This window comes from Cricetulus griseus, chromosome 5 (assembly GCF_003668045.3).
Source record: "Cricetulus griseus strain 17A/GY chromosome 5, alternate assembly CriGri-PICRH-1.0, whole genome shotgun sequence".
Taxonomy (NCBI): domain Eukaryota; kingdom Metazoa; phylum Chordata; class Mammalia; order Rodentia; family Cricetidae; genus Cricetulus; species Cricetulus griseus.
The window spans coordinates 165,531,775-165,548,231 of NC_048598.1; the positions used below are offsets into that span (position 1 = coordinate 165,531,775).

General features: G+C 42.2%; 1 protein-coding gene across 1 annotated transcript in view; it reads right to left on the minus strand.

Moving 5' to 3' along the window:
• The window catches only part of Ankmy2 (ankyrin repeat and MYND domain containing 2), a 45,904-nt gene that overhangs the window by 10,780 nt on the left and 18,667 nt on the right, over nt 1-16,457 (minus strand). The window contains exons 4-6 of the mRNA XM_027419747.2: nt 15,129-15,227; nt 4,569-4,729; nt 474-688 (exon numbers count right to left, since the gene is read on the minus strand). Of these exons, the coding sequence (XP_027275548.1) occupies nt 474-688; nt 4,569-4,729; nt 15,129-15,227 (475 nt within the window). The remainder of the gene's footprint in view (nt 1-473; nt 689-4,568; nt 4,730-15,128; nt 15,228-16,457) is intronic.

Below are 16,457 nucleotides of genomic sequence, written 5' to 3' on the forward strand. Positions count from 1 at the left end.
ATCACTTGGACCGTTTCCTAACTGTGTGGTCTTATGAATGTCATTTACCATCTGTAAAGATTCCTCAAGAGTAAATCAATAGTAACGGCAACAAAATAGCCATAATTCTGTCTGACAAAACTCTGCCTGAAGCCTGGCGTTGGTGGCACTAGCTTTTAATCCCAGCACTCCAGAGGCAAAGGCAGGTGGATCTCTGTGAGTTCGAGGCCAGCCTGGTCTCAAAGAGAGTTCTAGGACAAGTCTCCAAACCTTCAGAGAAACCCTGTCTCGAAAAAGCAAAAAAGAAAAAAGAAAAGAAAAAAAGAAAAAGAAAGAAAAACTCTGCCTAAATATCACCCCGTGTTCCTGGGAGACTAAATGTCACTCCAACAGTGTCTGCTGCTGCTAAAATGTCAGTTTTTACACATGTCACCAGGCTTCATATATAAGAAGCCATGTTGAGCATTTTGCACATGGCACGGTAGAAGCAGTACCTTTTGATCAGGGTATCCAGTTTATTCTCTCCTTCTTTGAGGAAGTTAATGCATTTCTGAAAGATGCAGCTGATGTAGTGCATTTTCATAGCCAGCACTTCATTCATGTCTCTCTGCTTCATGCACTTCTCACAGATCAAATCCATCACCTTGTAGCATTTACTGAGAGCGGCTGCTTCTGCCAGCAGAGGGTTCTCATTCACAAGCATCACAATCTAGAAGAAATGCCACTGAACACTGAAATCCCACGAAAGATGTCTCCATGTACAGAGAGGCTGTCAGTAAGGCTGAGGCCAAGACTGCCCAGGGTCTTCTCAGAATCATAGTTACCGCACAACTCAAATCAGGAGGCAAATTGCTACTACTCTATGTCATAAAGTGAATACTGATATTAAAATGAAAATGTGGTCTGTCATCTAACCTAGCATGCCTGGTGTGTCTGAAAAGAACTTTATAAATGATAACAGTGTACCTGCTTGGCCGCTCATTACACACAGGACAGTATCACGAGCAAGTAATGACTTAGTTAACTTCACTAAACTCAATAATCTTGAGCTGGCTCTTTGGAACCTATTCCCCATGCTGGGATGCCACGCCCAGCCTTGATGCAGTGGGAGGAGCTTGGTCCGGCCTCAACTTGATAGGCCATGCTTTCTGGACTCCCATGGGAGGCCTGCCCCTTTCTGAACAGAGGAGTAGATGGGGGAGGGGGAGGTAGAGGAGAGTTGGGGGAGAGAATGGGAGGAGAGGGGGGAAACTGTGGTTGGTATGCAAAATAAATGAAGATTTTAATAATAAAAAATTTCTCACATGGAAACCACAACTCTCCCCTTCCCTTCTTCCTTTCTCACCCCCCCTTCCCTTTGGATTTTGAGACAGGTTTCATGTATTCCAGAATGACCTTGAATGTGGTATGTAAGGATGACCCTGAATTCCTGACCCTCCTGCCTCCACAGCCCAAGTGCTGGGTCACAGATGTGCGCCGCCATGCTCAGTTTATGACATGCTGAGAACTGAACCCTGGGCTTCCTGAATGCTAAGCACAGCTTCTATTATTAAGCTACATCCCCAGTCCTCCACTAATTACAAGAAAATCATACCTCTACAGAAAGAAGTCTAGAAATAATATGTGTTTTTACTTCCCAATTAACTATATTTCTTTGTGGAAATTTTCCTTAAGATGAATCCAATCCTCTGCAATAATGCAGTTATGTTAAATGGAAACCAGAAATAGCTTTGAAAGGGAAAGAGTAGAAAGTTATACCATCTTATACATTATGGGTTTTACATTTCCTATTTATATACTAATTAAGCTCAAATTTAATGTAATCAGCAGTGTTTTAATGAGCTTTGCTACAGTGTATATTACTTGAAGTTAGTCTGCAGGGGATTGATCACCTAAAGATGGCTGACAGCCCAATAAGAATGAAGACGTGTGTGATATGTCGAGGGTGTGCACAGTCAGTAGGTGCTAGCCTATATGTTTCAGGTCAACCCCTGTGCCAGGGAGGAGACTCTGTGGATTACATTCACTTCAGACATGAAGAAAACTCATCAGTGAATTGACATGATAGCCATGTGTAGCTTACCTGCAAATGTAACAGAGAGTTAAGGTCAATGAGAAATCACTTTTGACACTAGTCAACTTATCCATAACCAAATATTTTCTTAAGATCCAGCACATTAAAATAAATTGCCAGACTTCATGAAGTGAATAAAACTGAATCCTTATTAGCAAATCGGCTGAATATTCTCCCTACCAAAACAAACATAAAAAGTTAATCTGTGGGGCAGGAGAGATGGATGTCTCAGTGGTTAAGAACACTGGCTGCTCTTCCAGCACACAAGTGGGGCAAATACACAGAGGGATACATATATACACATTTAAAAAAAAATTAAAAACTAATTTGTAGAAAAAAATGATTTGTGATGTACAGGACTCATTAATTCCACCTCCCTGGGTAGTGCAGAGTTACTGAAACATGTGCATGCTGCCCACAAAGGAATATTCACATTAGCAAAGGAAACTTTTCATTCTGTACTTTATCCCTTTCGGCATGCAATCAAGAGTCTTATTTCTGCAAGGATGGCTAGCAAAGAATATGCTCCTGCAGCAGCATTTTTAATTCTTTTCAACCTTGCCCACTAGTGTTTAAATTGGTAAGTCAACAGTCTTGGGCTTGAAAAGCACCTGAACAATGAAAGGATGGACTGTGACATGTGCCTGCCTGCTCTTCCCTCGAAGGCCCTTCTCAGTGCTATCGTGATTTTTCCTGAGATTTTGTTTTTCTCCTAGATAACCATTATTGCCTGGGCATCAGCACAACTCCCCAAGTCCTCGTGAGAACAAACACATTGCTATAGCAGTCATGTAACCTAGATGCAAGAGCAGCCATTTTAGGCACAAAGGCAAGGAAAAGGTGAGCTGAGGATAGGGAGAAGTTCTGTGCTTTTTTTTTTTTTTTTTTTAAAGCTTTGGCTTTGGACAGGGTTGCTTTCCTCTTTTATCACCCTCTGAAGACGCATGCCAGCTTGGAAATGGGTGAAACAGGAAAAGTAGGCCATCATAACAAAAGCAATGGGGCGCCTTTTGTCTCCAAACTATGGACTGGAGGCAGAGGCTCAGGTGAATGGACTGCTTATTCCTATGGAGAGCAAGGCTGCTCTGGAGAAACAAGCACAGTGCCAAGTCTCTTTAAAAACTCACTCGTGTCCACCACCTCAGATCATATGCTTTTATATTGCCTGCCAAAGTAGGGACAGACTCTAGTTTACTCATAATGTATACATCTGTAAAAATAACTGAAAAAAAGACAATTTGAAGACATTTAGCAGAAACAGTGGAGATCATGCAAATATCAGAAATGATCCCCAAACCTCCATGCAATCTGAAGGCAAAGAAATAGGTATGAAAGTCAGAGATAGAAAGGACGTGGGTATAAAGTCAGAGAGATAGAAAGGACGTGGGTATGAAAGTGACAGAGAAAACAGGGGACTTCACTCCAAAGTGGAACAGGCTGTGATGACCTGAGCCTTGCAGGACCACCTACATTCTCTGTATAAAACCTGGTCCCCTAGCCCAACTGCTCTGCCTAAAAGCTCACTGAAAGGAGTTTCTCATACTCGTGGGTGTGGTCGAGGACTGCTGAACTGCCCTCAAGAAAACAGAGGTGCATACAGGTGAACTCTAAGCCCCCGTCTTCACATTTCTTATGTAGCTTCTAATCTCTAAAAAAACCAGAAATGGCTAGTGGTGGTGGCAGCACACACCTTTAATCCCAGGGCTCAGGAGCCAGAAGCAGGCAGATCTCTCTGAGTCTGAGGCTAGCCTGGTCTACAGAATTTCAGAACAGCCAAGGCTGTTCTGTGTACAGAGAAATCCTGTCTTGAAAACGAAACAAAAAAAGAACTGAAGATGCAAAAGATGGCAGGAAAAACAGCTTAGAGCGGCTCTTGAAACCCACACTGAACAACTTGACTCTGGTGCCTAAGCTGACGTGTTTGATTCTACTGAGAGCATGCTTAAAAGCATCACACAGCCACTTGCGCTGTAAAGGTGCTCATGTTTAATGGAATGCTTAAACTTGTGAGCATTCCCACAAGGGTAAGTACTGCCATACAAGTCAATGGTGTGCACCTAGATGCATGTTACCAGGCCTGCTATACTCAGCATGGGCTAAGGGCACAATGCAGTTTCTTCTCAAGAACTTCTCTCATTCAAGGGAGCCACCTCATTTCCTCTGTCTAGGAAGTTGTTCTTTCCCTCCAGGACAGGCCCAGGCCAATGACATACTAAAGAACACTAAACGATTCCTATTCTTTCAGGGCTGGAGCCAGACTGTCTGCAGTGATGCCTGGGGATAAGGTCAAGTTGAGTGAGGCTAACACTTCTCTTCCTGGCCTTTTGCCCTGCTTCTCTTGGTTTCCCTCACCAGCTCCTGACGTTCACTGAACACACTCAGGCAGACATGGGAACTTGCTGCAAATCCTTCAACTGCAGGACTTTGCCTAGACAATTACGACTCCATGGAATGAGAACAGTTTAGACACTGAGGAATGCTGATCTGAAAGGCAGATACAATAGGCCCAGGCTACCTTGACAGGGTGGAGATTCGTTGTGGTAATGATTTTGTGCAGTGGTCCTGCCAACTTTGAAGGCAGTTTTGGCTCTTTATCCAATCCCTGGGGTTTAGTGTAATAATCCAGTCTCTCTCGAGGGAAGAAATTGTTGATTATAGCCACACAATCATGCTGACCTTTAAACAGAAAAACAGAAAAGTTGTTATTTTATCATTAAACACAAGAGTCTGCCTTGTTTTTATGACATGACTGCTTGCTTTTGGAGTAAACATGCAAAATGTTTTTATTCTTTGGGAAAACAGTAGAAAAGGAGAGGAAAACATTTCAGAGAACATTTGCAAGCAGTTAAAGCAGAGAGATAGACTACCAAAAAAAAAAAAAAAAGTACTCAACTTAAAAACAATCCTAAAATTATTTTATAAAAACTATGATTCAAATATCTCTTCTTCCACCCTGACACCAATGATACTCATGTTTCCCCCAATGACACACAGGTACATTTACATGTAATTTAAATATAGTCTATGGAAAGTATCTCTGTTATAATCATTAATGTTATTAAGTCATCCATGAACTCCAAGAACTGGAGAGAAGCTTAGCCTCTTTGTGAAATGAAGTATAGAAAGCTTTGGCTCCCATGAGCTTGGAATCAACACTACAGCCCCTCACATTCTTGAGCCATTTCTTGGGTTAAATAGAGTTCTACTACTGCACAGTCTCCCCAAGAAAGCCGGTGGCCTGACATTGCTCCTGCTGTCCTCCAACCACAGCTCCCTCTAGAGCCGGGAAGTGGCCATTCTGGGCAGGCAGGCAGAACAGGTAGGGCATATGCCGGAGCAGCCGCTCTGCCCTCCTCTCCTGTCTGCCTGTCGAGGGCTAAGGGATCGCAGGCAGCCCGTCCTGGAGAGAGTGGTCCACGCTGGTTTGCCTGCCTGGCTCCTATTTCTGTGGACAAAGTCCTGCGCGTGCCAGTGATCCCGCCAGATGCTGTCTGCAAGGAAATGGCACTACTGGCCATCTGGCCCCCACACCTGTGCTGGCAGGCGCTGTACCTGTCACTCGGCATTCATATAATCTGAATAGAATGACTCCTGCTAGGGTCTAGGTGGCTGTAGACCGTGGACACACAGGCACAGACACTGAAGCCCTTTGTGCCTCTGGTCCACAACCCCGGAGTCTTTACCTGGGTGCCCAAGAAATGCTAGGCGAAGAACAGCGACTATGCAGTGCCCCTAGCAGAAGGCTTCTGGTGTCTGAGCTCCGCTGCCACCACAGCCACAGAGCTCAAACAACCACCCAAGGGGCTTTCAAGAGCCACGGGGAAGCTCAAATTTTTAAAAATTAATAAGCAAATCCAAAAGAGCAAATCCTATTTGTTTCTGTGAACTAAATTTGTAGTAGCAAATCACTCAGAGAGAAATTACTCAGCGAGGCATGGGGGGCGCTCACAATACCCAGGAAATCCAACACTGGAAAGAATAAAGTCCAGAGTGAAAAACAGAAGGATACATTTAAAAGTAAGGGATAGAAGAAAACATCCCTGGATTTGAAAAAAGAATTCAGTACTGACAACAGTATCATTTGGTGTGTACGTTACCCTTTCTCTCCTTCATTTTCCCTTCCTTGATGTCTTCTTTCTGCCTATTAGAAATTTCTATTTATTTTTTAATTTTTAATTTTTTTGGTTTTTCGTGACAGGGTTTCTCTGTGTAGCTTTGAAGCCTATCCTGGCACTCGCTCTGTAGACCAGGCTGGCCTTGAACTCACAGAGATCTGCCGCCTGCCTCTGCCTCCCAAGTGCTGGGATTAAAGGCGTGTGCCACCAACGCCCAGCCTAGAAGTTTCTATTTATATCTTGAGAAGTCAACCACATATTAAAAATCTGAAATCAGCCAAGGTGCTATGCTTAGAAAATGGTATCTACTTCCAGAACCTTCCACCAGAAAATCAGCATTCAATTGAGCAAATCTCCTAATGCAAGCAGGTTATAAGCATCACAGCATCAAAGTCCATACAGGTGACTGTGTGCCCTGACAGTGACACATAGAGAAACAAAAAGGCTGAGGGTAACTGCACTGTTTCTTTACATGTAACTGTATCATGGCTCCATAACACAGGGATTCTTAAACCTGAAACAATGTTCAAATATCTTAGCAAGTTGCTGCCTCTGCAGCTGTTCTTCACTGACATCTGGACCTAGATTCTTCAGTCCTTCAACATAGATGCGTCAACAGTGGATTTCTAAGACCTCCTCTCGCCTTTGGCACCAAATTGGAGCTGCTGAGGCACTCAGTCCTGTAGACTAATCAACTCCTATGTTCTTAGCCTTTCCAGTATGAAGACAGACATGGTTGGACAACCCAAACCATACTGTGTAAGCCAATGTAATAAATCTCCCTTTAATATATATTCCTTCTATTGCTTCTGTTTCTTTAGAGAATCTGGATTAGTTCACTGTAGAACTGTGGGTGGTCTTGAACTCACAGCAGCCTTACTGTTTCTGATAGTTAACTATTAGGATTGTGTACATGAGCCACCATGCGTAAAAGAATTCTTAGGAAGAAACATTTTTCTTTACGGAAGTATTTAACTTTTGGAAGAGTAGATTTTTTTTCTTATTCACAAATTATTTGCTGTATTATTTTTAATAATCGTTTGGCCTTTTTGTTGGTGTCTCCAAATAAATGTTCTCAATTGGAATAACAACAACAAAAAAAATCTCAGCAAAAGTATAAAGCCAGATACTCCAAGATTGGGACATAAAGGGTCAGAAGAAAGTAACTATTTTTTTCCAGCAGTCCCTGAAATGTTAATTTCCATTATAACTTGGCTGGTCACCTAAGAGACACCTCTGGGTGTGTCAGTGAGGGAGGTTTAAATGAAGACCAGGACCTACTCTTCTTCTATGACTGGAACTATCCCAGGATGGGAGTCCCAGAGTAAATAACAAGAGAAAAACAGGGTGCTGAATCCCAAACTCCATTGCTTTTTGGATGGCAAAGTGTGACCGCCATCCCCACACTCCTACCGCCATGAGGAGCCATATCTCCTCAAACCATGAGCCACAACGCCCCCCCCTCCATAAATTGTTTTGGTATTTTGTCATAGGAAGGAAAAAAGTGACTAATACAGCCAGCCCCTATCTGGACGGTTGGGAAAGCCAGCTGGCAACTGTACATATCGTACAGAAAATATCTCCTACCTGACAACGACCCTGTCAGAGAACAAGTTGAACCTAACTCACTTGCTGATAACTTATTAGACTGGCATATGTATAAAGTTTATCTTTGTAAATTTAACTTTTCTTGATTGTTTAAAACTCTGTACAAAATTATAAGAAGGTCTTAACTCTTTATTTTGACTTAAGAATTCTGATTAGATACAACTACCAAGTATATTACCGAGAAGAAATACTATGGGGGAGGGGGAGACAATCGTTACTGACTGAGCTGAACTGTCTCCCACGGGCTCATTTGTTTCAACACTTGATTGTCAGCTTGGGGAGGCTGTGGAACCTCTGGGACAGATAGTCCTAGGGCTGAGCCTTGGGCCTCTGGCCTGGGCGTGTTCCAATCTGCCGTCTGCTTCCTGGCTGGCACCACGGAACAAGCAGTAGCTTGCTCTCCTGCCGCCAAGCTGCAGAGTCAGCCCTTTGCCACAATTCCCCACCAGGGTGTACTCTAATCCCTGAATGGAAATGAAACTGAATTCTCATTTTTGAAACTAGAATTTAGAAAACTGCAGCATAACTTTGAAATGAACCCGAGAGAAAAGAACTGTGAAGTAACTGTCAAGGAACAAGCAAAAGAAAAAGTATATTTCAGAAAGATCATTTAGATGTGGTAAGTTTCAAGAGGTAGGCAATCTACACAACTCATCTGAGAAGTTCTGCAACAAAAACCTAAATGAAAACAGAGATCGCAGAAAGCAACCAAGAGAGAACAGAGAAAGCATCTGGACAGCTAACCTGAATGGGGGAGAGTGAGCAAGAAACCATGACATCAACTGGATGCTAAGAGGTGACATATTACCAAGGGTGTTCTAGAGCAATGGGCACAAGACGTACTAGACTGTTCCAGAAAGGTTCACAGCAAGGAGCTACAGACACAGAGATTAAGACAGTAGTGCAGAAGGCAGAGAGCAAGGGCTTAGAGGTGTGATAAGCCAAATACAAAAAGAAGAGACATGGGGGTGGGGGTTGCTATATGGGCAAGCAGTGCCTTGAGCACAGAGGACATCGTGTAACTGGAAAAGGCATAACTTTCACCAAGATAGTCACATTAAATAAACACACAAACACAAGCACACACAAATGCAAATGCAAAAAGGCAAAAGAGGAACTAGAAGATTGCCCAGTGGGTAAAAGTGCTTGTCACACAAGGAGCCGAAACTGAGTGCCCAGAAACCACACAGAAACCTGGCTTGCCATGAAAGCCATTGTGATCCCAGGAATAAATAAAAAAAAAAAAAAACTTTCATCTGCAATGAGCTGGAAGTAGCCGAATCTAGGGAGTAAGAATTCCTATAATATGGATATTAGCTGGAAAGTACTTACTGATAAGCTGTATGAAAAATGGCTGATACAGTAGTCAGGTGTGGTGGGTTGGTACACGGTGGGCTCAAATACAATGTATCTACAAGACAGTCTAGTGGGAAGTACAAAAAAACATTGTTTGGCTGGGTGTGGTGATGCACCCCATTAATCCCAGCACTTGAGAGTTCAGTTCAGCTTCCAGAAGGAGGCTCACAACTATCCATAACTCCAGTTCCAGATCTGCCACCATCTTCTGATCAGGCATGCACATGATGCATGCACATATATGTGGGAAAAACACACATATTAATATACACATTAAAAGAAAAAAGCAAAATTCTAAAGAAGATTTGGGAGAACGTTGTTGTAACTTATGGTTAAGACAACTTCTAAATAAATGAAAGTCTTGGAAGCAATTTAAAAAAGACTTTAAAAATGTTTTCTATAGCAAAGCTCCTTAAAATCAAAAGTGAGATTGGCATACAATTTTTTAATCACATTTGGTAGAGAAAGAGCTGACAGCCTATAATACAAATAATTCGTTTCTAAGCAGTAAGAAAAAGACAACTTCCCCATCATAAAGGGAGGGGGGGGTGGCAAAGGTCTATAAATGCAAATGACTGCAAAGTAGAGAACTCAGTACCAGTCTCAACTATACAGCAAGCTCAAGGACAGCTTGGGCTAGAAGAGACCCTACTGGAAGAGAAGAGGGAAGGGGAGGAGAGAGAAGAGGAGAGGGGAGCGGGGAGGAGAGGAGAGGACAACAGAGAAGAGGAGATCAGGAGCCAGCAGGGGAGAGGAGAACAGAGCAGAGGAGAGGAGAGCAGAGAGAGCAGAGGTGGGGAGGAGAGGAGAGGAGAGGAGAGGAGAGGAGAGGAGAGGAGAGGAGAGGAGAGAGGAGAGGAGAGGAGAGGAGAGGAGAGGAGAGAGCACAACAAAGGAAAAGACAGCAGGGGAGAGGAGAGGAGAGCAGAGCAGAGGGGAAGAGAGAAGGGAAGGGGAAAGGAGAAGAGAAGAGAGGAGAGAGGAGAGCAGGGAAGATCAAAGAGAACAACAAAGGAAAGGACAGCAGGGGAGAGGAGAGGAGAGGAGAGCAGAAGAGGGGAGCAGAGTCCACAGAAGAAAACAGAAATGCCCAACATTGAGCTTTACTAATCTTGAGGGGAGGCAAAGTCACGACACAACTTTCTTTCACCTATGATGTCAGCAAAAGCAGAAGAAAGATAATTTCCAGCAGGTGATATTCAGATGAATTGCTGTCTCCTTTTGGAAAACAATCTAGACTTAACATAAAAATTAAAATACATTCTTTTTCTTAGCAAGTTTTATTTCTGATAACATCTAAAAGACATTAAGTTACTAATATGTAGCTAACAGCAAGGTTAGTGGATAACAGTTATCAAATCAGCCAACAGGGAAAGCTAAATGAACGTTGGGGCATCTGTGCCACAGAATGTTACATAGCTGTTAAGATGAATCACTAGAACCCCAAGGTGAAAGAGATGATTATAACTTACTAGTAAATAAGGAAAGCAAGCCACAAATAGCATTTCCTGTATAGGTTGATCACTGTTTAAAAGTGACAAGAGGTCATCTGTGGGTACACCACCATATATACTGCTGAACCAAGGGACAGAAAGAAGACTACTGTTTTAACAGACTAATTATCTCCTACCTGCTAGTGTCTTTGGTGCCAAAGAAGAAACAAGAACACCAGCCCTGCCACAAACCCTCTGATCTACAGTGCTGACCAGCCTGCAAGACATGCTAGTGCAATGGTTGCATCAACCTGTGGGAGGAACCAAACAATATCTGATTTGACTTAAGGCCCACTCTAGGAGATGGAACTCATACCTAGCACTGCTTGGGTGACCACGAATCTGAGACTAGACAGCCCAGGGACCTACGGTAAAACCAACATTACTTTTCTACCAAAATAATATAGCAATAAAATGACTCCTAATCTCATTCTGGCCTTGCTCCGCCATCATCAGAGAAACTTCTGCCTGCAACAGATAGGAACAAACACAGAGACCCACAGCCAGCCAAAATGCAAGGTGAGAGACCTTGGAACACTCAGCCTACAAGAAGAGGTCTCCATCAAAACCTTCCTCTCAGGACTCAGGAAACCGTGCGGAAGAGCAGGTGGAAAGAATCGAAGTGCCAGAGGGAATGGAGGACACCAAGGCAACAAGGCCCTCTACATCAACATGTGAACTCACAAAGACAGAGGCTGCACACAGAGGGCCCGCCCGAACAGGTAAGTGTCAGATGGAGTCCTAACCCTGAATGGAGAAGACACATGCTCCATCCTTAATCCAGAAGCTGTCTCCAACTGATAACCACGCTCAAATGAATTAGTTTTCTCCATGGGAATCTCACCGGGAAAACAAACTATTCCTAAGGGTAGACTGTATGCCCAGCAGTGGATGCCACCAAAAAATAAACTCAATGGCATCTTTGCAGATTCTTTGCCTCATCATGTCATAGCAGGCCTTTTTTTTACATTTATTTTTTTTTTCTGTTTTTACCCTACAGGTCCTTTGCATATGTACAATGGCTTCCAGTTTAGTGTTTTTATGGGATTTCTGAGTGTGCAAATGAGTGGGGTCTCTGTGTCTATATCTGTTGTCAGCCTTTTCCCTTCTGCTTGTTTCGTCCTTTTCCAATATGTTAGTTTTTGACTTTCTTATTACATTATATTTATTATTATCCCCCAGAAGCCTGTTTGTTTTCTAATAAGAGACAGAAAGGGGATCGTCCTAGCTGGTTTTCTGTGTCAGCTTGACACAAGCTAGAGTCATCAGAGAGGAAGGAGCCTCAGCTGAGGGAATGCCTCCATGAGATCCAGCTGTAAGGCATTTTCTCATTTGGTGATCAATGGTGGTGGGCACAGCCCATGGTGGTTGGTGCCATCCCTGGGCTGATGAGTTCTATAGGAAAGCAGAATGAACTAGCCAGGGGAAGCAAGACAGTAAGCACCACCCCTCCACAGTCTCTGCATCAGCTCCTGCCTCTGGGATCCTGCCCCATTTGAGTTCCTGCCCCAGCCTTCTTCAGTGATGAACAGCAATGTGGAAGCCCCCTTCCTCCTCAGCTTGCTTTTTGGTCATGGTGTTTTGTGGTAGCATTATTAGTTCTAACTGAGACAGGGGTGGATTTGGATGGGAGGGGATCTGGGGAAGACCTGGGAGGATTAAAGGGAGGGGAAAGGATAATCAGGATATATGAAAAAAACCTATTCTCAATAAAAGGAAAGAAAATTTAAAGGCCAATTATACAGAAAATGTAACTTCCACTAACAAGGTGTGGTGTGCCTTTCACCTGTGGCATTAGTTTAAATAGCTTTAAATGCAGAGAAAACATTATTACTGTTGTTTTAGAATGGAGCAAACAATACAACTGGAGATAATCATGCTAAGCTAATTAAGCCAATCTCATGAAAGCAAATACTGTATATTTTCTCTCATCTGTGGTTTTTAGATTTTCTATAAGTACAAAAAATCTGCACAGGTATGTCTTAGTTATGTTTTCTATTGCCTTGATGAAACACTCACACCAAGAACAACTTGGAGAGCATAGGGTTTATTTCATTCACATGTCCACAAAACAGTTCATCGAAAGCAATGGGCAGGAACTCAAACAGGGCAGGAACCTGGAGGCAGGAGCTGCTGCAGAGGCCATGGAAGGGTGCTGCTTACTGGCTTGCTCCACATGGCTTGCTCAGTCTGCTTTCCTAGAAGAACCCAGAACCACCAGTTCAGGGATGGCTCTACCCACAATGGGCTGAGTCCTCCCACAACACTAACTAAGAAAATGCCCTAATGGTGTACAGCAGTCTGATCTTATAGAAGCAATTTCTCAGCGGATGTTCCCTCCCCTCAGCTTTCTATAGCGTGTGTCACCTTGACATAAAACTAGACAGTACATCATATATCTTAGTCATGGTTCTATTGCTGTGAAGGGACACAATGAACAAGCAACTCATATAAAAGAAAGCATTTAATTGATAGCTTGCTTTCAAGTTTCAGAGGCTTGGTCTTTTGTCATGACGGTGGGAAGTATGGTGCCAGGCAGGCAGGCATGGTGCTAGAGAAGTAGCTGAGAGCTTTACACCCTGATCCTCAGGCAGCAGAGAGAGAGAGAGAGAGAGAGAGAGAGAGAGAGAGAGTAACTCTGGGCCAGGTGTGGGCCTTTTGAAACCTCAGGGCCCACCCCCAGCGACACACCTCCTCCTAATCCTTCCCTAAAGTCCAACTAGAAACCACACATTCAAATATATGAGTCTACGGGTGGCCAGTCTCATTCAAATCACCACAGCACATGTGACTAAAAATGTCTCTTACTTCAAATAGAGTGGTATTGTAGATAATTTGTGATTTCAAGTTTTGGTAATAATATAAAAAATGTTAAGAGAAAAAGACAACAGCATTGTGTGGATGAGATCTTCCATTCCCAGTCTTGTGGCCTTGGGGAAATTAACTTCCATTTGAGCTATTTCATTTATTGTGGTCATAATAAAAAGCTGTAAGATTAAACAAAACTCTTCACTGCACACCAATCAGAAAATTGAGGCCCACAAAAGTGATGAGATTTTTCCTGCAAAACTAATGAGCAACATCCTGAACTAAAATGTGCACTCCAGATTTCCCAGTTAAGTGTTCACACCCACCGTGCTGATACCCTCTATGATAGCTTGGATGTGAGCTGGGGACAGTCAGAAAATCTCTGAGAGTTAAACAACTTCTCTGAAGTTGGCTCAGCAAAACTATACCTTTCTCAAATATTTCTGAAATTAAAGTGTAGAGTATGTGCCATTACAAAGGAAACATAAGTAGACTGCCTAGCTTAATAAATGGAAGCAACTACTAATTTCAAGAAAAAAAATGACTATAAACTTTAATATAATATATAATTAATGTTGCCCTAGCTGACTAATTCTTACTGTATCTCAGCTTAAACATAATTTCTCTCAAAAACCTGTTGGAACAGGGTAGAAAATCCCTTTCTTCAAAGTATGTCTCCAGAACTCAAATTCTCTCTTAGAGAATGGCACAACCATTTTTGTCCATTGCTAGTTGCCTTTAAACACTGTGAAAACATGAGCAACTTAACTTCTTGCTTACCACTGTAACCAAGGCACCTACAAAGATACAGGGTGTGAATATTAAGACTTTGCTTAATTACTGGTCATCACAAGGCCACTTAAGGTGATCCTACTAAATCAGCTGCTTTTCTATCAATGGATTTTTAACTGCCAATTCAAAGACCAAAATACCAATGACCAACTACTCACCCTCCCCTACACCCCTTCATTATGTCAAATAACAGGCAAGGATGAATGGGCACACAAAGTAAATGTTTGTGGCTGATGGAGATAATGAAACAGCTTAAAATTGTTATGCATCACTCCTCTCCAATAACACCACCATTGCTGCCCTGACAATTATTCACAGCAGTAACTAGAACTATTTGTTTAGTTCTACATATGGAGATCTTAAGTCAATCATCCCTATTAACCCTTAAAATGAACTTGTAAAAGTTTGGCAGTGAAGAGGCTGAAAGACAAACATCTTTAAGTACTTTGCTACAAAGTGGAACAGTAAGAATGTCAATCAGGTCTGCTGATTTCACAGGTCATTTCTTAATCTTTGGGTCAACCTCCCTCCATTAGAGAAAGAAAACACCTTAGTTCAAAGACTTGAGTGCAATGAAATGTCCCTACTGCTCTGTCTCAGAGAGTGGGAATTCCATGTGCCATTCATTTTCTCCAGAGAGTCACAAGGATTTCACTATGTTATAGTGAACTATCAACATTTGGCCAGGTGTGGTAGCACATGTCTTAAATCCCAGCACTTGGGAGGCAGAGGCAGGCCGATCTCTGAGTTCAAGGCCCCCCTGGTCTACAAAGCAAGTTCCAGGACAACTAGAGATACATACTGAGACCCTGTCTCAAAAAACCCCAAAATAAATAAATAATACACATAACAGGAAACTAGGAAACTAGGATAATTCACTGAGAAACTATAGTAAACACTCACCTACAAAGGCTGCCATCTGGGCGGCGGTTCTTCCGACTGAGTTCACAACATCCGTCTCTGCGCCTGCCTCCAACATCACCCACGTGATGTCTTTATTGCCTAGAGTTCCAGGACACAGATTCGTTAACCCTAAGACATGCACAGTTTTGTCTGCTCTCTCTCAAGCACCCTTACTGACTTTTAGGTTTCTATCATGAGGACATTTTCATTTTTCCAAAAATATCAATCATAATTACAAAAATAAAGCATCACAATAATATCTACTTTGTCAAAGTAATTTCCTGGAAACCAAATTGGTAATAAAAACATAGTATAGGATTGAATATCACTTTCAAGTATGTTTGCTTAATGGTAATGCTTAGTATAAAATCAAACTATACAAACAAAATTATCAAAAACCAAGGGAAGAGAGAAATGAACAGAAGCCCTCCTTTAACACCCACTGGCTCATTCCTCCTGACACCTGCAGACTCGGAGGTGTATACGGTAAATATGTGGTACTTATGGTATAAGCATTAGTGATCTTTCTGCACATTTCTGTGTAACTATCTATAGCTCATTTTCATTTTCCAAATCATTATGCATATTTTTCTAATATTATCTCCACTGAGCGAGCAGCACTTTTGGTTCATTTTTGTAAGTATGAATCATGATTTCCTTAGGAACATTTCCTGGGAAATGTGAGTGAAGATTATATATGTTCTAAACACATATTGCCAGGTTGCCATCCAGCAAGGGTAGACCAAATACATTCCACAAAATAGTGCAAAGAAGTTCCCAAGCACCAGTGCCTTAACTGTTGCCAATGTAATGAGCGTAAAATGATTGTATGTGCTCCAGTTTTGACCTCTTTGACTAATGCTGAAAGCATTTTCTATATTGATCAGCTGGCTTGACTTCTTCTGTTCTCTGTCCATTGTCTCTCACAGTATTTATCTTTCTCTACTTGATTTATAAGAACTCCTTATAGATAGCAATGAAACCATTAAACACACACAATACTTCATTTTTTTTGTATTTTAACTCTTTCTATAAAATATCTCATTTACAGCAATGTTAAAATTCTATGTAATTAAATCACTGATGTCCCCTTTGCTTATAGTTTTATTTACTTATTATTATTATTATTATTATTATTATTATTATTATTATTATTTGAGTGTGTGAGCACCTGTGCGGTGGTCACTCGAGAGGAACAGCTGGTGGCAACTGAAGTTCAAGGTGTCAGCCCACCAGAAGGAAACTCCCTAATGGAGCAATCTTGGACAGGCAAGGCCCAGAGACCACAGACCCCAGAATCTCTTTTGTTTCTGCTGTGCCTTTACATGT